The sequence below is a fragment of the Platichthys flesus genome, chromosome 12 (assembly GCF_949316205.1).
Source record: "Platichthys flesus chromosome 12, fPlaFle2.1, whole genome shotgun sequence".
NCBI lineage: Eukaryota > Metazoa > Chordata > Actinopteri > Pleuronectiformes > Pleuronectidae > Platichthys > Platichthys flesus.
The window spans coordinates 11986197-12008651 of NC_084956.1; the positions used below are offsets into that span (position 1 = coordinate 11986197).

A 22455-nucleotide genomic window follows, 5' to 3' on the forward strand; every position below is an offset into this window, starting at 1 on the left:
AAGGTGGGAAAATATTAGGATTTTCTTACATACAACATACAACAGACTATTGTATTGAAAAAAAATTATTAACATTAAATAATTATTACGAGAGTAGATGATGTAGCAGAGAGGATAAAAAAGAGATCATGTGTTTAGAATGGAAAAGAGTGAAGGAAGTGATGAATTAACTTATTTTGATTCCTGTTAATAAATAACAGTGTCAACATTGATATTTCCTATTCCTTCTTATTTTTCTGATCATATATCATAGTTTGTGTAATTTTAATTTCCTAATTTTCCTTTTGGCTCCTATTGTCATGTTTACAGACTGACCATTTTTCTTGAGAGCGCTGTCTATGAACTGTGCAGCCGGCCTGAAGAAAGGTTGTAGGTCAGACTCCGGATGGTCTGCGGCTTTGACACCATGGTCCTCCAACCCGAGGTCAATGTAAAACTGCTGACCTGTGTTGATCCTGTGTCGACCTACTGCAGCGTGCAGTACGTTTTTTCTCGCGCCACAGACCTAAAGTTTCTGGATGTGATTTTCCTACTCACCCGTCTCCTGCGTAAAGGTTCGGCTAGACTTGATTGTCAGGTGTCACGGCTTCCTGTTCGACCAGAGGATTTGCCTCAGCTCTGTCAGTGATGGTGTTTCCTCCGCCTGGCTTAAATTACCTCTGTAGCAATAAAGATGTGTATATGTGTATACATGCTGATGTCTATGGTTTTGTGTGGCTTTCCAGGCTCATGTCAAGGCTGTGGAGCTGCCGCAGGAAGCCTGGGTTGGGGCAGATGTCTCTGTGTGGCTCCGAAACAGAAGGAGGTGCATATGGTTGATCCCTCAGAGACATACTGGCACATACAACACACACAGACACACACACACACACAGGCCTGTTTTTAAACTGTCAGTATATGAAATGTAGTCTATAAACATTTATAAAATTATGCAATTTTTTTAGCCAAATCATAAAGCATAGAATCCATATTTAGAAAAAATGTAAAGGCAGCGGTGACATCCTGATCTTATCCTTCCCACACACACATGCGACCATAGCCTGTTTCCTTTTATAACTGTGGATTCATATACACTTATCAGTTACAACACATCCCACAGACTGTAATCAGGCGCTTCTTAACACATCTAATCCGTTTTGACCACATGTCTGAAGTCTTTGTCTTCTGTACAACAATGTGGCATCATCCCGTCAACCTGAGCTCACTTGCTGAGTTTCCATAATGACCACAGACCGTTATTTAATACTCCACTTTGTGTGTCTCTGTTAGTCCTCATGCAGGAGCCATATAATGACTGCTTTGATCATATTTCCTTTCAGAAATATGATCAAAGCCTTGACATTAAGCACAGCATGTGGGATCAAAATACTGAATTATTTACCTTGAACTAAAAAATGCAAATGCAAAAGGCACATTTCTGCTTGAGATACATGATAGCTACAGTGATGTATTTACTTTACTTTATTTACTTCTTTAGTTATGAGTTTGAATTCATTTTGTGCATATCAAGGCCCAACACTCCCATTAGGAAATCGCATTAAAAGTCACTAGATCCAGATTTTTTATTTTGATCTGCACACACTTATAAATATCAGTTTCTTAGACATTGCCAGATTTTTTTCCATCAAGATCCATGAATGAATGTGAAAAAAATCAAGCAAAATTGTAGCATTTTACAATAATTGTATTGTTTGATTTTGTGAACCCTTTTTTTTTAAATCAAACAGGTTACAACGACAAGCAAAACAAAGTAATTGCACCTGTGATTGCAAATCAATGCAAACTGCATGAACACTTAAGGAACATGTGAACCCCACAGCTTCCTCAGTTTTGTCTATACAACATTGCTCCATGCGGTAATGGAAATGCCTGAGGCAACTATAAAGGGAAGAATGTAAGAGCCTCAGTAAGATACTGAACATAAGCTTTGCACAAATATTGGCTGTGCAAATGTATGTTTTAGTGAATGATGAGAGACGAACATTGATTCCAAACTCAAATCCTTTTAGAAAGATTATGTTGTTCACCATGTCATAAATGGTCTCTCTTTTGAAAACTTTTACTGTAAAATATCAATCCACTGCTTGTTTTTGTCAGGTTTATAAGGCGACAGCTGATTACATGAAAACAGGGGAAAGAGTTTTCCATCAGCAAACTTGTTCTTGTTCATCCAAAATGATTTGACTGAAATGAAAAACGAATTGTTTTAAGAGATCAAGGAGGAATAACAAGGGGCGTAATCAAGGAACCCTTTTCTGTAAAAGTGTAATGTGCAAAGAATTAAACAGATGTAAGGAAGTTCTTTGTTAGTCATTTTATCCCCATAGAAACCAAATGAAATATCGGAAAATGTCTTTAATGGAGATTGACAACAATCGTAAAGATGTATTTACAAAGCTTGTGGACATGTTGGTGTCTGTATGGACAGAAAACGCTGAGAGAAAACATTTGAACACAGTTTGAAAATGAACAACAAATCTGTACCTCAGTATTTACAACATGTAAAAACACATAATCATCATTGCTGCTGTAGCTAGAAGTAAAACTTGGAGAAAAGAGCAGGGAAAATAAAAATATGGAATTTCAATATCACCACACACCACTGTCAACATAATTCTCACTGTGGTAACAAATCGTTGTTTACAAACACTGCCAGCACCAATTAACATGGGGTGGAATGGAGCCCTGAGGCGACTCATGCTACGAGAAAGACGGACGTCAGAGAAGAGGACACAACCTTCGTTTGAACGTCAGCTGATCGTCCAGCTTGAGGAGCAGGGACAGGAAGTTGCGATTGGGGTAAATGGCTCTTTTTTGGACGACTTGCCTCAGAGCATCTCTCAGAGGGAGACGCTGCCGCAACATCAAGTACACCAGGACCAAAGAGGCCGATCGACTCACTCCCATGATGCAGTGCACCAGCACTTTCCCTGTAAAGCAGGACGCAGAATGAGATACAGGACGGAAGTGTTTGATGGGACAGTGTGGGTGTCACATTCTTGTACTTTACCATCTTTGCTCTTCAGGGCTTTATGAATGAAGTCAGCCGCAGGTCTGAAGTGCTGACTGAGGTCAAACTGCTCTGAATCCTCAGCCGGGATACCAAAGTAAACACAGGCGTTCCCGTAAAAACTCTGGTCGCCGATGCTGCCCTGCTTGTAGTGTGCGGCGTTCAGGACATGAGTGATGCCCAGCTTATGTAACGTCTTTCTGTTCTGTGCCACCGCCCTGGAAAACAAAGAGGCCGACACAGACAAATGCCTCTCAATGCAACACTCTGTCTATGAGCAATGTCGCCCCTCCTTCAAACATTAGACACTCACACATTTCCTATGTACAGGTTGGGCCACACTTCATCCACTGCAGTGAGCTCCAGAGTGCAGGAATCCAAAGTGAGCTCCAGTTCTTTAATGGGCACCAGGTCCTGTGGCTGGTGGCTCCCTGACATTCTCCCTGCTTCTCTGACAGACTCCAGCGCTGCTCTCTCTGTTCTCTGTCCCAGCTCCGACACCAGAGTCCGCAGCTCGGTGAGAGACGCGAGCAGGTGGTTGTTCAAATGCCGCTCGCTTCCCAAATTAGCTCCCTGTGTTTCAGAGTGTTCTCTCCGCCTGGATGGGGAGTTTTTTAATGGAGCTGCTGCATTGACCGGTCTGCTCACAGATGCCAGATGACCAGACTGAGGTCACGTCAGAGGAGGACGAGTGAGGGGAGAGCTGCACATACAGTGAATAGAAAAATGGAGAAAGTCTGTTGAGCTGCAAATGAGGAGCTTGGTGCCATAGAGCACCTTTTCTGTTGAGGGCTGTTTCCTCCAAAACCCATCTGCAAAGTTCATTTATTGATTTTTATTTATGAATAAGGAGACAAAAAGAAAACAAATCTATGTGATAACGTGAAATCTTACTTCCAAGACATGTCCATTCTAAAAAATACTAACCCCCCCTGCACTTGGCCCAAAAAGATTTGGGCCCAGGTTCCTCTGGTTGAAACTCAAGAAGTTGCTGCAAAGGTTCCCACCTCCAGGGGAATGTTCCTGCTGTTGAAACGCAACCATAGGGGAAGACCCAGAGAGTTTTGATACCTGAAACCTCCCATTAGTCTGTTAGAACTGAAAGGGCCTCTTGGATGAGATGTGAAACGTCTTCACGAGACACAAACACAAGTCCGCTTTCTTATAGATTTCTTGCCTTGTTTTATTTTGGCTCATTCATATCTGTGTGCTGCAGTTTTCGGTCCAGGATTATGAGCTGTCTCAGAAAGCCTCTGTTTGGGAAGATCCAGCGTTTCTCTTGCACGCAGCGTACGGCGGACAGAAGGCTGCGGTGGTGATGAATCATCAGGAAGGCAAGGACCAATGCAGCGGAGCGACTCACACCCACAGCACAGTTCACCAACACCTTTCCTGGAAATCATTAAACACTCAAAGAAAGAGATGCTTAAAGGACAAAGGACCCAGCTTATATCATTACATTACACACAGTATCTGTTGCTACCTCCGGATGTCAAAGCCTGGTGAATAAACTCAGCCGCGGGGTAGAAATAGGGTGAGAGGTCAAACGTCGGCAGGTCGCTGGCTGGGACTCCATGGTACTTCACTGTGGTTCCATAGAAATCATCACTGCCCTTACAGCACAGTTTACCATGAGCAGCGTTTAACACGTGAGTGACGCCCAGCCGCCAGAGCCCAAACTTGTCATGAGACATGACCCTGTCACATATACATTTCATGTATCAATAACAATCCACATACACAAATAAGGTGAATTTAAATCAGCCACAGGATGCTCACATGTCTCCCAGATACAGGCACGGCCACACCTCATCTCCATGGCGACAGGAGCGTGGAGCGGAGTGTAAGACCTCCTCCAGCTCCTGGAGAGACAGGGTCTTCTCTTTCTTCTCTGCTGTCAGACATGTGCACTTCTCCTCCTCCTCTTCCTCGCCAAGGTCCAACTTCTCAGTATCATATTCTCTGTCTGAGGCAGCACCTGTGATCAACTCTCTGTCGGACATTTTCAAGTCTTAAGGTCATAAACTGCTCTTTCCTGTCCCTAAAAGCTAAATGATACCGATGACTGTTGCCTCTACTTCAGTAGCACCTCATTCCTCCTGTGAAGGTCACAAACAGGTGGTGCAATTTGACCACTCCAGTCTGCAGGCTCTCACTCAGCCTGTTACATTTCAACTTGAGCTTTTTTTATTATTCAAACCGATAGTTCAGGAAATCCGCCTTTTCTTCTACAGAGAAATCTTTGTGTCTTGTACCATTCTTTAACTCTATCTCTATTTATGTATTAGCGCAGTGAGAGCAATACAAAACCAGAGTCAGATAACTTGTATGTGTGAGCACGCATGGGGTTTTCTTTTCAAACCAGACAGCAAGTTAAGTCAAATTTATTTATAAAGCACAATTAAAAAACGACTGCGATTGACCGGAGTGCTCCTCCACCACCGGCAGCAGTGTGTTCCTGGTATTGAAATGAAGCAGTTGTCCTGGATGTGAGCAGCAGGTGTCAGTGTGTTTTCACTAGCAGTCCTGCTTGAGGCCAGCAGCTCCTCTTTCCTGCTGTTGTTTACTAGGCTCTCTTCCTGTTTGCTGTTGCCTGGTTGTCAGAAGCATGTTGGCCAAGAAGCAGAAGTTCTCCACCAGGGAAGTGACACACAAGAAGGCAGGCAGTCTACGCCCTCTGGCAGCTCCCTCAAACTGGATTTCTGGTAAGAGAGGCAACTAAAACCATTATAAGTGACTGGGAAATAACTAAATGCACTTTGTTGGGACTTCAGTTGTTCTCTATTGCAATTGAACACATTCATTCTTTGGTTTTGTGAAGAAAATTGTGTTTAAACTTGACAAACCACCATAAAAACCAGTAGGGGAGTTGATGTCATGCTGACATGAAGCAGTGTGATGTTACAATGTGGCCCTGTGCTGAACACAATGTGTGGCCTTTGTTACTGACACAAACACACACACTCACACACGTCTCTCTATAGATGTGAGGACACTCATTGACATAATGCATTCCCTAACCCCCTACCCTAACCCTAACTATCACAACTAACTTAAACCTAACTCTAACCCTCTAACACAATTTGTGAGGACCAGCCAAAATGTCCTCTTAACGTCGAAAATGTCCTCACAATGACGGTATTGAACCAAAATTTGCCCTCATAACTATAGATAGACCTGTGCACACAAACACCGAAGAGCTTCAGCTTTGTATGTGTGTGTGTGTGTGTGTGTGTGAGTCACTGTAAGCCACCAGACAAACAGGCTGACATGGCACTTATGAATCCAACCTGCCCACCCCCCAAGTCAAAGCCTGAGGCCAGAGAAGCTGCAGCCTTCGGGCCAGTACAATCCACAGACTTCACTGTCAGAGTGATAGAAAGTACCATAGTGTCTCGCTGAGGGGACCGAGCTGAGGTGAGTCACTTTAACTCTCACATATCAATTAGTGATCAGTTGATCAGCTTGTCACTGAATAGTTGTTCTGTCAGGATCCTTCAGAGGCAACGAGTCGCCACATGATCTGTGTGTTGATGGCGTATAACAAAGTGTGTCATCAACTCTCATGGTTTGGTTCACTGGAATATATTTACATATATTTATATTTGCATGAGTCACTCCATATGACAAGAATACAACAATTCAGACTAGAATAACATATCAGAGTAGTATTGATGTGAGCACATAACCCTAGCAGTTTATGGTTTATTGCTTTTATTCTATATATTTGTATTTATTTGCTTTCATGTTTTATTGTTCCTGTTATTTGAATTTTGAATTACTGCTTGTAGGTGATTTTGTATTCTTATTGCGTTTTTTTTTATTTGTTGTATGAATAAAGTTATTATCATTATCATGATCATGATCATCATTATTATTATTATTGTTATATCTATAGAAATTAAAACGTATGATTAGTTGATTAAATCATAGATCATTGAGTTATTCATCAAGCAAAGATACCAAATATTTGATCATCTCGGCTTTTCATATGTTGGGATTAGGACCAAAACTGAACTTAATTATTTTCATAACTGATTAATCTTTTAGGGATTCAATAAATCGCTTGCTTGTTTGAGAGCAAGATTGCTATAAAACTTATAAACAGATTACTTCAAAACTTGGTGGAGTGATGTAATCTGGGTCAGGGAAGTATCCGTTACAGTTTGGTGCTGATCCAGATCAGAGGGAACATCCCGGAATTATTTTTCCACTTTCTTCTACATCGCGTGACAGGGAATATTTTAACATTTCTGCCATTTTTCCAGGATATAATTTATGGATCTTGATCAAAAATAATCAGGCACATTTAGAGGACTGCTATCAATGATGGTATCAATGATCAACTTTGGTGCAGCTTGATACACTTGAGGGAGACTGTTGGGCCTTGGCAGAGGTATGTTTGCCACTGAGAGCCGTTGTAGTTTTAGTTGTGGTGAGGATTAGCTACCTCTCCTTGTTTTTGACTGTGATAAAATGAATATCTTTTGGTTTTTGAATGAGCCCAAAAATCTAGCTATTAAGAAAATAATCAGCATTTTGGTGGATTAGGAGAATAATCATTAGCTGCAACCTAAAGCAAGTGGAGTACTTCCAAGATTCAGAAAGACATGAAAACACCACAGTGGATATATGTGTTTGGACAATTACTGATACCTCATCACAGTCAGTGATACCTCTGGCTTTATCTTTATCTTAAAGCTTCTTACTTGGGTAGTTTTAAATCTGTGTTTACCATCCAGTCAGCATTGGGGGTTATCGCTCACCTTCAGACTCCAACAGCGATTTCACTGGTGAACCTGGCAGACCTTTGAGCAGTGGGGAGCAGCACTGCAGTGACTTCTTTATCAGAGAGTCAAAGGGCAAAGCAAAGATTGATTCACCAGTGCTCGACTCCAACTGTTGGAGTAAAACCTACTCGGCGGCTTTTGTGTAAACCCTGAACGGTTAGTGAGTCCATTTTTTTATTTGTATTACTAAAATGACACAGGTGTAACAGACAGGTCAGTCACACTTTCTTCATCGTTTCGGTTTGACACACAAATCTTCGACCTGCTTCATAGGACCCCGGTGTCAGCAGACGGACACTATAAGCCGCTGCTCCAGTGTCCAGTGACTGACCTGAGCGCTGATGATGTAAGAGCGCTAATTAGCCCTCGGCATTCAGTCCTGGGTCAAGTTGAATGGGAGCACAAATAATCCACCACAGCAGATTATCGCAGCACTGACTCCTGATTAGTCAGTGTTACATTCAAACCACATGCCTGTCTTAAAAATAAGTAGTTGTGATTGTGTTATTGTGCTGATATATTTTAACAATTTATAACATGTTCTGTGATTTATTAGAGTAAAGTCAAGTTTTTTGTGGTTTTGGGCCCTAAAATGTGAGAAATAAATTGTTTTTATGATAATGTTGTGAGAGTACATATTTTGTCAGACCAACAGTACACAAACCCAAATATATTCAATTTACCAGATCTTGAGTATCAACTGTCATGTTTGAGATACTGGAAAGAGGATGTTTGGAATATTTCCTCGAAAAATTACAGATTTACTGATTAACTGACCAAACAATCTGCCTAATGATTGTCTGATCAATTTATCAATTGTTGAATCACTACTAGATTTTGTAGGATGAAGTTTTGAATCAGGGGAAACAGTGATAATCAACTAAATGTGATCAACTAAACTTAATCATACATAATGCACGATGAGCCTACAGACACACACAATGGGTCTGATTAGGGAGGGAGTTGTGATCGGTAGGATGCAAATTAGAAAATTAACATCCATAGATTTACAGCAGATTTGCATTTAAAGACCTGGGCGGAGGGTCACAAAGACTGTAATGAAATCAAGAGGTGAAAAAGGAAGTGACTCAGTGTTATCAGACGTTGGAGATTGTCGTCATCAGTTAAAACAGGATGTTACATCAGTCTGTACTTTCTATTATGGAGGTCATCCCTGTGTCTTTGACTCATTTGAAGAGTTGTACTTGATCATTCAAGTCATTTTGCTGCTCTTTTGTCTGTGTCTGCAGTGGCATGGCTCCTACCGGGGACAGTGTGGCTGTCTGGAGCTGTAAGCAGGTGGCCCAGTGGCTGCAGGAGGAAGGTTTTGGGGAGTATGTGGAGTTATTGTGCAGCCAGCACCGCCTGGATGGGCCCAGCCTGCTGGCTCTGACTGAGGCTGACCTGCGGGGTCCACCACTGGGCCTGAGGGTTCTTGGAGACATCAAGAGGTTAACCCTGGCGCTTCGCCGGCTCCAGAGACAGAACCAGGCCGAGCTGGAGGAGCTGGGCCTGCAGCAGTCAGACAGCCTCCCCTCTGGGCTCTTGTCGGGCTCGGAAGGAGGAGAGTGGGGATGTGACGGAGCAGAGAGGAGGTATAATGGAGCTGATCACTTGTTTAATGGGACGGAGTTGCGGCTTAGGAATGGCGACAGATCTGGATACGGTTTAGGAGCGACACTGTGTCATACACACTCCAACTGGAGGTATAGGCAGCACCTTGCTGGTAGACTGGACCCAGAGGTGTGGAAAACAGTCATGAGTTGCATATATGTGTTTTGTGTGTTCGGATTCACGTCTGTTGTCATGGTCTTTGTGCACGAGCGGGTCCCCGACATGAGAACATACCCACCACTGCCTGATATATTCCTGGACAGGTAAACACTTTATAACTTTTGTCTGTATTCCACTGATAATCACCAGTGTATATCTATTTTAAGATTGTATTTTAATAAAATAGATGTTTTGTATTTTCACAGCGTTCCCAGAATCCCCTGGGCTTTTGCAATGGCCGAGGCTTGTGGCCTCATCCTGTGTTATATGTTTATGTTGATCCTGCTGCTTCACAAACACAGGTACTGTAGTCCACTGTTCCACCTATTCTCACCACTGATAGACTGTATTGTGACAGTGTAGAGTGTGATGGATCTATCTATCATTTATCAATCAATTAATTTACCTTCCCACATGAACGTTATGAATATGTTTCAAGTCCAGACTCTGTTTTGTGTGCCTGTTTTTTAGATCCATTCTCTTAAGGCGGCTGTGTTCTTTAATAGGAACTGTGTTTCTGCTTCGTTGCTGCACCATGTTTGTCACCTCCCTCTCCGTGCCAGGGCAGCACCTGAAGTGTTCCAGTAAGGTGGGGCGGACACACCCGAGCTTCAGTGCAGATTAGATCATGTTGGTCATTCTCAAGTCTTGAGTAGTCAGCAATTATTTCCCTCAGCTCTCAGCAGTTGTTACAGATTATCTTGACTCTGTCTCCTCCCTTTGTAAACCGATGACCAGCTGACTGTTAACTGGAAGCTCTTGTTTCCACAGACATACGGTGATATCTGGGAGAAGATACAAAGGGCGTTAGCGATCTGGAGTGGGTTTGGCATGACCTTGACTGGTGTGCAAACATGTGGAGACTACATGTTCAGCGGACACACGGTTGTCATAACAATGCTCAACTTTTTTGTAACTGAATGTGAGTGTTTATACTTTTACTTTCCTTTAACTTCCGAATTTGTAGTTTTAGAGTATATGTGACAATTGTTAGTGGATAGAACTAACATTATTCTCCATTATTTTTGTTAGAAAATTCTAATGAAAATATTGTATTCTCCTCGAGTGAAAAAGTTTCTAAACACATTGACATTGTAATAATATAAAAATATTCAGCATACATGGATAACACTGCAAACTAATGCCAGTCTGGAAAAAACACATTCTAACAACCAGGGTTTGTGATGTCACAAATCTTAAACACGAATCCTGTCAACTTGAAGGTTGAGCTGGTAAAGGCTCCTCGACCGCTGTGAAGCTGGGGAGACAGGGAGCCGAGGAAGGAAGGTGTACTTCAAGACATTTCAATGCCATGAGGGGAATTTCTTCAATTAACAAACCTTTTTTTAATGTTATTAAGAGGAACTCAAAGATGTATTAGCACGTCTCTTCATACTTTGTGATTACACATCCCTGTCTGTGGTTTTAGCTTTAATCCCATTGGATCCTGTTGTAGACATAAGTTATTTTTTTAATGTTTGCAGTGACAGAATTTCAGTTTTTGATGTGTAAGTAAGAAAGTGATACCATATTATCATTTGTATGGGATTACATATAAAAGTATACTTTACTTTTACTTTTTTTAAATTAACCTGTCAGTACAGCTGACGGCACAAACAATAGAACTTCTTTTGGCCTTTAATCCTTTCAACCTTCAATTGCAGACACGCCACGATCCTGGAACCTGATTCACACCATCTCCTGGGTGCTTAACCTGTTTGGCATCTTCTTCATCCTGGCGGCCCACGAGCACTACTCCATCGACGTGTTCATCGCCTTCTACATCACCACCCGCCTCTTCCTCTACTACCACACTCTAGCCAACACCCGTGCCTACCAACACAGCCGGCGAGCACGCATCTGGTTCCCCATGTTCTCCTTCTTCGAGTGCAATGTGAATGGACCTGTCCCAAACCAGTATAACTGGCCATTCAACAAACCCGCCTTCATGAAGACTCTGATAGGATAGAGTAAGACGTTCAGAGAGCTAGAGCTGCTGTATGCATGGGCTGTAACATTTACAGCCTGATTTAGGAACTTTATACTTGACATGCTGCTTCTGATCTTCTGCTTTACCTCATTCACGTAAATCTTTATTTTGTTAAATAATCGGATGTTTAAAGGAGAAGTTGGACAGTTTTTTGTCCACTCTCATGTCTGTCTAATAAATATAAAGCTAAAGCCAGCAGTTGGTTAGCTTAGTTTAGCAACACTACCCTGGCTGTTTAAAGTTAAAAAAATGTAACTACTGGCACTAAACCTTGGTAATAGACCAACTTGGCACTTTGACTCACTGCTGCTCCTCAAATAATAACCTGGCATGAAACCTGTTGTAAAAACACAATGTGTTGGTTTTACACTGTTAGTTTAATGGACATATGCGAAAGCAGTAAGTTCTCACCTAACAAGAGCAAACTGTAAATCTATTCCTTTAAAAAAAAATTCTGAGATTAAATTAAATTGTACACTATACAAAAGTTTACAGATAAAGAAATCAGTTTTTATGTTTCAGGCTGTTTTTTAAAATGAATAATTTTTGTTATTTGTACATATTTATTGTCGGTGAAAATATCCTGTTTAAGTGAGGTGTGTCTTTAATGTGCTTAAAGCTCTACAAATATTCCTCACCTTAAAGCAAATATCCCTATCACATCACTATTCAGATATTATCATAGTGCAGGGGGCACACCTCCAATATAAAGCCAACATTAGAGTCAGTTCGAATGCATATCACCTTCCCCTAGACTGGTTCACATCACATCTGAGAATGGTACGTATTTTACAACATTTTACAAATCTCAATTCGACCGGTTTTACATCATGGTTTAAGTTTTTAACTGAGACATTTTTTGACATTTTCACAAATTTCCCAGGGATCAATTCATGGATCTTGATGTATAATTTTCTTATTTAAGGGGATTATTGGGTCTTGGTGGAAGCATGCGCTTTACTTTGTGTCTAAATATCAACAAGTTGTGGATTAATAATGTATACTAGGCTTTGAAGACATCATTATTGAACTTTATGGTCATGGTCAAACCTTTAAAATTGCATGATTAATCAAATTTGATACAAATAAATGAAAATATTATTATTTTCATTAGTGGTTGTAGTGGTATACTTGCAGTGCTGGTGATGGCAGTTTTAAGAAAGACTGAAAAGGATAAATTAATTTGTAAAAACAAAAACATACACGGAACGGTTACAATTTTTTTCTCAAATTAAAATATTACAGATAATATTATTTTTAAGTTGCTCCTGCTAACCTTTGTCAAGGAATAACCCTTTGTCAACTGACTGTGTCGTATGTTGCTGGCATAATATAAAAAGTCATAGAATCATATGTGATGATGGCAAACTACAGTTTTGTACATGGAAACAGCATACAAGTGTACTTTTAGTCTTTTATTGTATTCCATTTAGGGGATTTTTATTCTTGTCAAGAAAAAGGTGAATAGGTGATGATGAAACCATGAATAACTGATTCCCTTCCAGGCCTCCAGAGATCTTAAAAGGATGTGCTTTATAAATGAAGTAAATTTACGAGAACTGCATGAATACATTACATAGACAATAAAACATTCACCATGTGCACCTTTGGGATTTATTCCCTCTTGTAGGCTTTGCTCCGCGTGTTTGTTTGTCTTCTGGGACTGGTTGTCCTGTGCCACTCTGACTGCACCTTCGAAGAATTAGTCATCAAAGATGTGAACAACCCCCCAAATGGTGAGTCGGCTTTAACAGCAACAGAGGAGAGTGGAAATTTTCTTTCTGCTAGAAGTTGCATTCAGTTCTTCTTCATCGAGTGTTACTGCATAATCAATCTGTTGTGGGTTTCCTTAACACCTTTCAGTTCACTCATGCACAGTGTGACTGTGGGGTCGACTGCTCCTCTGAACTATGGTTTCTTCTTTCTTCACATGCAGGGTGTGTGGATCACGACGGAACGCACAAGGACTTTGATTCTGAGTGGGTCAGAGACTGCGTGGCATGCTCCTGCACACATGAAGGATTGAGCTGCTGTAACATGTAAGACTTGCATGCCTTGATTTACAATCATGAATAACTTTCATTTTAACTTGACAAAAATGTTTTCTGGGGTTCATTTCCCACAAGTTTCTTGAAATCACACTGAGATGTGATGTCTCTCACGTTTCCACCAGTGCATGACTTTCATGATCAGGTGTGTTTTAAACTAGTGGCCAGGGAGGTCTGTTTGCTCCAGACTGCTCAGCCAAAGGTCACACAGTCAAATATCCAAAAATATGATCTTTGCAGAGGGGAAATGGAGGGAGACAGCTTCATGCTGCGTGTTCTTCCATAGAGTGCACCGTGGTGATCTCTGGTTTTAGTGCACAGTTGATTCTGCTACAGGCAGAAGGTGATGTGTGTCAATAAGTGTCAATAAGTGTGTGCACTGATGAGCGTTAAATCAGTTTATGAAAATTACTTAATTTAGATCTAAGACATACGACATTCCATTTCCAAGTCAGCATGCCAATTTTCTGTGACAGTTCTGCTGAAAAGCATGATCATTTGTCATGGAATGACCCAGATCCTATTTATTTATTATTCAAACTACATGTGAACCTCTTAACCTAAAAGTGTAGTTAAGTCAAATTTCATCTCTATGCTCATTAAAACACGTTTAATGATTTTTCTAAATCAGGGGCCATAAATGAGCCACAATTTACTCAGAGGGGCCAATTATATGTCCAACATTCATGCACAGTCCCTGATTCAGTAAGATGAACATTTAAGTCATGGTTTACTGTTCACTCTCTAGCTTTGAGCAAAGCCACACATCATTGAATGTATTTGAAAATGGTTCCTTGTTGATGTATATTCAAATGGCTTGGAAATAAAAAAATCTTGACATATTTATTTTTACTATTATTTGTATGTGACTAGTTTAGGGTTAGGGTTAGTTGGGTCAAGTGCCCTCCTAACCCCACCACTGGATCCAACACTACAATTATATAAATATATAGTGTTACTTTCTCAAATCATGCAGAGAGCACCAGGGGCATTTTAGATGACTTTTGGGTCCCCAGGCTAGAAGGACCTGGGGGGGCCCTTCTCAATTGTTGCTTTGGACAAATATAATCAGCCATTTTCTCAACTCTTGGCCTCAGGCAATTACCTGCCTTCAATACCCTGTTGCAACACCCCTGTGGAGCCCCAGTGGGAAATGAGAAGTAAGGTTTATTAAATACAAGACTCACATAGGTCCTTTGAGTTAGTTGTTGAATTGGGAATAATAATGATCTGATGCAAAAAAAAGCCAAAAAGATATATTCAATCTTCCCTCTCCCTGATTTGGCACAGACCAGCCTCTTTTTGGCCCCAGAGAAAAACTAGAACAACCATGCACTTTCTCATCCCATTCCTTATAACCGCCACATTTAGTGCAAAACCATTCCACGAGGGTCATTTGTTGTGTTTTTCTTTTCACCCTGGAGTAATAATCTTCTTTTGTGTTTCTCAGGCTCCCTGATCCAGCCGAGTCGGAAGTCAGTGACGAGTGTGAGCTGGTTGTGAATGAGCAGGAATGTTCTTCCAAGGTTGTGCTGAAGTCAGACAAGACAAAGGAGTGTTCTTCCAACTAAACACAAACCACACAACATGACCTACACACTGGCATTAGGTCTTCTTTCACATTTAATCAGCTACAGGAGTTTAGGAAATACATTAAATCACCAATAAACAAAGATGAATCAACCTTGCTCTTGCTTTAAATAAAGTTAAAAACCTGCTCCCATTCTATTTCTATTTGTCTGCTCTTTGTCTCTTAAACACATTCTTGCAGCAGGTGACATTTTCAGGATGTAATTGAATATATTCACCACTGTGTGACAGCAGAGCCTGTTGCTCAGAGGGTCTCTGTCACCCAAAGGGCTCCACAGCCCAATAATAGCCACACACCTCCAGCCGCTGCCTCTGACAGCAAGGCTGTGATGTCTTAGCTCCTTTTCCAATTCTCATCTCTGTGGATTCGAACATCAGAGTTTCAGTTTCTCTGTCATCCTGGCGGCACAGAAACGCTCCACTCTGCCAGCGCACCATGTAAGTGCTTTATTTTCACACACTGTAATGGTTTGTTGGCGAGGAAAATTATCTTATTTGTTCATCACTTATGAAATTCCTTCTGTATTGTCTCTTTCTGTTGGGTCGACACATATTGTGCTATATATGCATCATCCTCTGCAAATGGTTTTGAATGATGTCTTTAACCAACAGCAGTCTGGAAGGCATCTCATGCAACATGCATCCAAATTTCAGCGGGTAAACTGCAGCAGGAAAAGAACAAAAAAGGGGGGAAATTCTCTATCTGATGTTCATCAATGTCCCACACTTCCTGACACCCCCAACAGAGACAAATGAGGCTGGAGTCATTAACTCAGGTTGAGCACACCACAGTGCCTGCTGCCGTTATCCTGCTCCTCCGCACATAAGAGGAGAACACTGAGAAGAACTGTTTCCGAATGCATGCATCCGGAAACACTGAACGGATTTGAATGAATGAATGAATGATTGAATGAATGAATGGAAATGAATTTAGAACAGATTCCAAAAAATGGTCATATTCACCAGTTGTCTCTTGAAGCAGTATTAAAAAGGGGGATATAAATGTTTTCACAAATGTAATATAGTCAAATCAGCAACACTATTTATAGGCATATACACAATTTACATAAATATAAACAGTATGTATCGAGGGGGCTTAGTTCTCTGTACGTGCAAAATGTATTTTTGTGATTTAAATTTTTGACACACTTTTCAGTATAATCCTCTAATTAAATAAAAGAACACGACTGACATAAAACTTCAATCAATTTTCCAAACATTTTACTGAAATGTACATTTAGCGCATTTAATCCTGTAAAAGCACAATGTGGTACATTGGGAAATGTGGCCATTCTCTCACTTCATTATTTCTGTCATGGATGGAGGAAACTTCACCAAGGGAAAATTGCAGAATATGATGGGCAGTGCAGTGCCAGGTCACAGTGTTCCTCATCCTGCTGAGATTTTGCTGAGGAGGGGAACTCACACACACAAATACTACACATGCTGGACGTGCATCGTCCAGTGTCACATCACTTAACGTGCAAGCTTCAAATTTGCTTATTAATCACTTATTCATTCTGTTTTTACAGCCATTTACGGTTCCTCTGATATGTTACAGGTGACATTATCTTTTCTCCTTGAAGGAAAATGGATTGCTGCTGTGCCGCCCTGCCTGCAGCTCACTTACCAAAGTGCCAGAGTATGTTAGTAATGATGCGGTGTGAAGGGACTGAGAGCTAAGAGTGTGTACCATCAATGGGAAATGACAGGCTTGGTTCCTTTGCAATGCTGGTTTTTCACAGTAGAGGTTTCGGGGCGGGGGGGAGGGAGCCAGAATCCATTTTTAGGAATCTGACAATGCCGTGCCCTTTCACTTCGACGTACTACATCATGAATTGTGCACTGGAAAACTGGAGGTCTGTGATCAAATGTATGCATAGTAATCTTACTGTCATTACGTTCATTCTTAAAGCCTGATTGGAGGACTCATTTGTGGGCGGGAAGCTGACAGATCTGAGATCTTAAGATGTGTAAATAAAGAGGGAGAGAGGGATTGCCACTGTACAACAAAGAACTGACACAATTCCATGCAGCTGTGGTGCTTGTTATAAAAATCAGATTATTCTGTGAAAATTTTCCATCTCTGTCAGTGTCAAATGTGTAACGATGTAAAGTATTTACATATCGTAGAATATCAATCAACATGAGAACTCCCGTATAACACGAACAGTAAAAGCGATGCTTTGGTCTAAATGAAAAAAATCCACATGCTTACATGCCGAGTATAATTTTCACGATGTTTACCGTGAAGCCAAGTTGAATGTCATTGATTTTCATACGTAAAATATCAACTGAATTTATCTTAACTGATGATAAAAGGTAAAGAATCACCAAAGTTATTACAATGTATCCCACACAAGAACATAAATGTCCAAGCTAAATCTCATCCAAAAGCACATCCTGCAAAAAAAAATTTAGATAAACAAAATATGACAGACTGCTTGAAAAACATTAGGTGAAGAAGAAGAAAGATGGAGCCTTCTGCTCATAATGTCTTGACAGCGAATAAAAATATCTTATGAAAGTTTCTAGCTCTGAACATGTTCTCCCTTTTTTTAAATGAACAACATTTGAACCAGAAAATGATGGGAAAACAACATGCAAGTCCAATTAAAAAGGATATTTGATGGGTGTCGGAAAAATCAAACAACATTCCTGGTGTTTTCATCAGGAGAAAAGCACAAAGAAGAAGAAGGTGCCTCATGCTCAGTATTTTCACTGCGGCCAATAAAATCCTTTAACTGGAGCTACTACGTGTGCGGATGTTCCCTTTTTGTTCGACCATAGACTGTGAATAAAAACAGATGACATGGCTCCAGTTCCTCATTATCCAGAAATGAAGATAAAATATCCTGGATATGAATGCAACCATCTTGCTCAGAGCCATTGTAGTAGTGATTGGGGGATGGAGCCGCAGTATCAAGGTCCCATAGATCCATGAACTCAACCAATCATTAGTCAGTCTCAGCTGTCATTCATGACATGAATTTCACTGCGTTTTATAGCATCAATTAACATTAGCACTTGGGCAAATATTATTGTGATAAGAACTACCCAAAAAGACAGAAACCATCTTTGAGAAAAAATGTATCTGCTTATGTGGCTACTTTTACTTTTTGATTTGGTCCATGTCCCACCTGCTAACATGGAGGAGACCGTCTTACCTACTCAGACGGTCATTCCGACTTTGTTGCGTTCACAAGCTTTCCAAAGTTTTTGTTGTTTAAGTGAATTTTGTGGGATTATTCTTTCACGACCGCACATTTATACCTCACTATGACCAATACTGCAGCTGGCCACCAGGTAGAAATTGAGACACTCTGGCTTCTCTTTTGGTGAGGCATCATGCGGACCATGTTTTTATACAGTCTATGGGCTGAGCTTTTCCACTGGCATGAATACAATAGAGCATGATGTTTGATAACAGCGCTTTATTGACCCTTACTGAACTGCAGGAGGTTCTCACATGTTGCATCTTTCCTCATAGTCATTCCTCCTCAGAGACAGGATGAACTTCTCATGACTCTGTGCCTCTCTCAGAATAACAATGCCATTCTCAAAGAAGAAATTCTTTGAAGAGTTCTAAGAGTTTTTTTTTGTCTTTCTCTGCGTGTGTGTGTTCTCTCTCTCTTTGTCACAGATGCATGTTTTCAGAGGGCTGGGATGGACAGTTTGATCCTGGAGGCTGGTGACACTGACATCCTGGCGAGATGTCCTTGAGTGGCAACACAAGCCAGTCTCCTCCGCCGCTGCCGCCGACAGCTCTGCCTCTGCCCTTGAACGGCTCCACCTCACCGCTCGTCCTACCAGGGGAAGAGGGACGGAGCAGTCACGAGTCTGTGCAATGGCCAGGGAACGAGTCCCAGCTCCTCTCCAACATCTTTGTTCTCGGGCACGATGAGCAGTGCCATATGTCTCCTGTTCTCACGGGGGGTCTTGTGGTGTTGTACAGCATCACAATGGTGCTGGGGCTGGTGGGTAACATCGGCCTCATCTGCATCATCACTCGTCGGAGGGAGAAAGTCAACGTCACCAGCATTTTCATCTGCAACCTGTCATTCTCTGACATTCTGGTGTGCGTCTTCTGCCTGCCTTTCACTGTCATTTACACGATCATGGATCACTGGGTGTTCGGGTCTCTGTTGTGTCGCTTGGTGCCGTTCATCCAGTGCGTATCTGTGACGGTGTCCGTGCTGTCCCTCGTTTTCATCGCCCTGGAAAGACATCAGCTCATCATTAACCCCTCTGGTTGGAAGCCGAGCGTTCCGCAGGCGTACACGGTACTCGTTCTCATTTGGATTCTGGCCTGTTTGACTTCTACCCCCTTCTTGGTCTTCCAGCTGCTTACGAATGAGCCCTACAATAATGTGATCCTGCCCCAGTCTCCACTTCATCACTGGGCCTCCCCTCAGGCTCACCTCAATGCCTCACTGCCTCAACCTGCCTCTTACACATACAAAAACTCATCTGTGCCTCCAGGTTCATATCACACCCTCTTGTCCTACGTCCCCACGATTCCACACATGGAGGCCTGTCTGGAGCACTGGCCGTCCCCGCAGCACAGGCTCGCCTACACCACGTGGCTCCTGCTGTTCCAGTACTGTGGCCCGCTGTTGCTAGTGCTGCTCTGTTACGTTAGAGTTTTCGTGCGCCTTCGTCATCGCAAAGAAATGCTCGATCGTGCCAGGACCCCCGAGAGCCATCGCATTACCAACAGCCGGCGCATCAACATCATGCTGGTCGCCCTCATAACGGCCTTTGCCCTTTGCTGGCTGCCGCTCACCATCTTTAATGTGGTGTCCGACTGGAACCAGGAAGCTCTGCCCATCTGCCACCACAACCTGCTCTTCTCCCTCTGCCACCTGCTGGCCATGTCCTCCACCTGCATCAACCCCATCATCTACGGCTTCCTCAACTCCAACTTCAAGCAGGAGGCGAGGGAGGTGCTCCTGCACTGCCGCTGCCACCCGCTGGAGGAGGAGTGTGAGCAGTTCCCCATGTCCATTGTGCACATGGAAGTGTCCCGCACCTCTGTGCCTCTATCCTGCATGAGCAACTCTGTGTGACTTCAATGCTGCAGCCTACAGGAAACTGCTAAAGTTGTAAACTATAGAGATGTAGCTCTGACCTGTGCTGTTTGTTTGACCTTTTAATGGCAGTGCAACAGGTTTGATAGTGATGCAACATGTGCAAGATTAATGTAATTGGTTTGAATTGACGTGTGGAGTACAATGTTGGTTTGTATTATTCTGCAGTAATTAATTATTGTAGTATGTTGATGTGAACAATTTACAGATTCAAAAGAATTTGTTACTTAACGTAATATGTAATTGTATCCTATACCGCATCCTATATTGAAACGTAACTGTGTATTGTACAGTTTTTTTGCAGTTGGTATGAAATCAACATTTTTTATACAAACAAGAAATGATTGCCTCCTCAAGGAGGTTGTCATCGCTCTGTGACTTTTTGCAGGATTAATCAAACTGTTGAATCAATGTCATTGAAATTTATTCGAAGGGTGGAATATGGGCCATAGAAGAGCGAAATGACTGTTGGAGAAGATTCATTTAAGGTTGTGGATCCAGAGATATTTACATCTTCAACATGAAATAATCTTTATGAAAAAAATCAACCATGGTAAGGGGACTGACATCCATGAGTGTGTACAGCTTGGTTCGCCAAGGAGGTTGTTCATGTCTGCTTTGGTTTGGTTGTTAGTTCGCAAGATTATGCAACAATTACTGTTTCACAATTTCCATGAATTCAAAAATCAAACCCAGAATCCAGAGCTAATGATTTTAAAAGAGGTTTTATAAGGAGAATGTTGTCTCATTTGTTTTGTCATGGGATTGTCATGGGAAAAAAAATTATACATTTGTTCCAAACTAGACACATGTGAAAATAAGAGAGTAGACTTTATCACTGCATTTGTATTTATGACATTTATGCATTGAAATCAGTGTTTGAGATTAGTGAAGACAAACACAGGGTCCAATTGTGTTCTGTGGATATTATGACTTATAGAGATAAAATGTAATAAATATTGTTCAATTATACTGAAGAAGGGATAAATAAATAAAAAATGTCCAATGTGTTCATGTGAGGCTTTTAACGTATATTAAAATGTGTACCTGATGGACTATCATGAACACTGTGATAAATAGTTCTGAGGTCTTAGTTCTCAGATGACACATGTGCAGGCATGCAGATCACATAACACGTCTGTATGTCCAATGTTCCCTTATGGTTGCACATGTATGTGGGCGACTGGGTAGTCAATTAGTTTGTGCCTGTTTGAATAATCTCAGTGGTGGGATTAACAATGGCTGTATTTAAATTGACAGTCAATCAACATTTTTTTTTAAATACTACCTCTAATGCCTAATTTTCTTCTCTGTTCTGGTATGATAAGATAGAAAATGTTTCCCTGGCTGAATGGTGAAATTACTCTGCAAGGCTAATTGGATTTGGACTAATTATTTTGAGATTTGATTGTTTGGAAGTTTATCTCCCAAACGGCACTGACACATGCATATTGTTTGACTTATCAAGTTAATTCTGGTTTATTAATTGGATTTAGAAAAACAATGTGTGACAGTTTTAAAGAAGTTCACAGAGCACTCAAACAATTACTTGTACACCATCATGTTTTGTGTTTGATATACTGAAGTGACGCTGAGCAAAATGAAGGAACTTTGCGAGTTTCCTGCAGTTATGAGAATCCAGGAAAAAAAAATCCTGCTCAGTTTTTTTTTATAAATGAGTTCAAAATCCTTGCAAAAAAGAATTAACAAAAACAAAATGTTGTTATTTTTCTCAAGCGAATGCATTCCATAATATTTCAAGTTTCAAGTTTGTGTCTGTCACATGCCGTTAACACAGGGTCAACAGTACAATGAAAGGTGTTGGACAAGTAGACACTGGTAAGCTCTGCAGTGCAACAGTTAACTAAAATAAAATACAATTGAAAACTAAAACTATATACAGCACCTTCAAAGGTACAGATAAAGTAACAACTGTAATGTTGAGTGTGCGTCAATAGTTAATCCACATGTATGTATAGTTACTGCACCGCGTGTGTGTATCAGTTGTTTCAAACAAATTGATAGTACATAGTATATTTGGTTTTGTATCTAGGGGCACTGTAAAACTCAGTGAAAGGAAAGGTGGGATTTGAATTCGTCTTCTTCGGGCCCGTTTCCCACTTCTGGGTTTGGTTTCGAGGTGACGTCTTTCCTTTCAGCCAAT

The 22455-nt window shown here is 41.3% G+C and overlaps 5 protein-coding genes across 8 annotated transcripts; 3 read left to right on the plus strand and 2 right to left on the minus strand.

Annotated features, from left to right (window-relative positions):
• Positions 1–2340: 2340 nt before the first annotated feature.
• LOC133966362 (dual specificity protein phosphatase 13A-like) lies at positions 2341–3532 on the minus strand. The gene is made up of 3 exons (XM_062401271.1): positions 3324–3532; positions 3011–3228; positions 2341–2930 (listed from the first exon to the last, which is right to left on the minus strand). Exons 1-3 carry the CDS (start codon positions 3446–3448, stop codon positions 2719–2721), a joined length of 555 nt encoding a protein of 184 aa, XP_062257255.1. The 5' UTR covers positions 3449–3532; the 3' UTR covers positions 2341–2718.
• A 46-nt stretch (positions 3533–3578) lies between these two features.
• On the minus strand, positions 3579–5045 carry si:ch211-223p8.8 (dual specificity protein phosphatase 13A family protein). Its single transcript, XM_062401270.1, has 4 exons — positions 4790–5045; positions 4494–4708; positions 3938–4402; positions 3579–3713 (listed from the first exon to the last, which is right to left on the minus strand). The coding sequence occupies exons 1-3, from the start codon at positions 5011–5013 to the stop codon at positions 4194–4196; spliced, it is 648 nt and encodes a 215-aa protein (XP_062257254.1). The 5' UTR covers positions 5014–5045; the 3' UTR covers positions 3579–3713; positions 3938–4193.
• A 676-nt stretch (positions 5046–5721) lies between these two features.
• LOC133966360 (sphingomyelin synthase-related protein 1-like) lies at positions 5722–12049 on the plus strand. Of its 4 annotated transcripts, XM_062401268.1 has the most exons (7): positions 5722–6427; positions 7753–7956; positions 9051–9677; positions 9780–9875; positions 10045–10162; positions 10345–10495; positions 11238–12049. In XM_062401268.1, the coding sequence occupies exons 3-7, from the start codon at positions 9055–9057 to the stop codon at positions 11540–11542; spliced, it is 1293 nt and encodes a 430-aa protein (XP_062257252.1). In that variant the 5' UTR covers positions 5722–6427; positions 7753–7956; positions 9051–9054; the 3' UTR covers positions 11543–12049. The 4 variants fall into 4 exon arrangements, with proteins under 4 accessions (XP_062257252.1, XP_062257249.1, XP_062257253.1 ...); XM_062401265.1 differs by lacking the exon at positions 7753–7956; XM_062401269.1 differs by lacking the exons at positions 5722–6427; positions 7753–7956 and adding an exon at positions 6969–7406.
• A 217-nt stretch (positions 12050–12266) lies between these two features.
• si:ch73-288o11.4 (beta-microseminoprotein) lies at positions 12267–15333 on the plus strand. The gene is made up of 4 exons (XM_062401272.1): positions 12267–12343; positions 13194–13299; positions 13500–13602; positions 15062–15333. Exons 1-4 carry the CDS (start codon positions 12341–12343, stop codon positions 15180–15182), a joined length of 333 nt encoding a protein of 110 aa, XP_062257256.1. The 5' UTR covers positions 12267–12340; the 3' UTR covers positions 15183–15333.
• Positions 15334–18914: 3581 nt separating this feature from the next.
• On the plus strand, positions 18915–20527 carry npy4r (neuropeptide Y receptor Y4). Its single transcript, XM_062401405.1, has one exon. The coding sequence runs from the start codon at positions 18915–18917 to the stop codon at positions 20268–20270; it is 1356 nt and encodes a 451-aa protein (XP_062257389.1). The 3' UTR covers positions 20271–20527.
• The last annotated feature ends 1928 nt before the right edge of the window (positions 20528–22455 follow it).

Coding starts and splice junctions, on each gene's coding strand:
- npy4r (XM_062401405.1), top strand. CDS start 18,915: ATGTCCTTGAGTGGCAACACAAGCCAGTCTCCTCCGCCGCTGCCGCCG.
- si:ch73-288o11.4 (XM_062401272.1), top strand. Junction 13,300..13,499: donor TGTGAACAACCCCCCAAATG/GTGAGTCGGCTT, acceptor CTTCACATGCAG/GGTGTGTGGATCACGACGGA. Junction 13,603..15,061: donor GGATTGAGCTGCTGTAACAT/GTAAGACTTGCA, acceptor TGTGTTTCTCAG/GCTCCCTGATCCAGCCGAGT.
- si:ch211-223p8.8 (XM_062401270.1), bottom strand. CDS start 5,013: ATGTCCGACAGAGAGTTGATCACAGGTGCTGCCTCAGACAGAGAATAT. Junction 4,709..4,789: donor TGCCTGTATCTGGGAGACAT/GTGAGCATCCTG, acceptor TATATGTGACAG/GGTCATGTCTCATGACAAGT. Junction 4,403..4,493: donor CCAGGCTTTGACATCCGGAG/GTAGCAACAGAT, acceptor AATGATTTCCAG/GAAAGGTGTTGGTGAACTGT.
- LOC133966360 (XM_062401268.1), top strand. CDS start 9,055: ATGGCTCCTACCGGGGACAGTGTGGCTGTCTGGAGCTGTAAGCAGGTG. Junction 9,678..9,779: donor CCTGATATATTCCTGGACAG/GTAAACACTTTA, acceptor GTATTTTCACAG/CGTTCCCAGAATCCCCTGGG. Junction 10,163..10,344: donor ACCTGAAGTGTTCCAGTAAG/GTGGGGCGGACA, acceptor TTGTTTCCACAG/ACATACGGTGATATCTGGGA.
- LOC133966362 (XM_062401271.1), bottom strand. CDS start 3,448: ATGTCAGGGAGCCACCAGCCACAGGACCTGGTGCCCATTAAAGAACTG. Junction 3,229..3,323: donor AACCTGTACATAGGAAATGT/GTGAGTGTCTAA, acceptor TTTGTTTTCCAG/GGCGGTGGCACAGAACAGAA. Junction 2,931..3,010: donor AGCCCTGAAGAGCAAAGATG/GTAAAGTACAAG, acceptor CCTGCTTTACAG/GGAAAGTGCTGGTGCACTGC.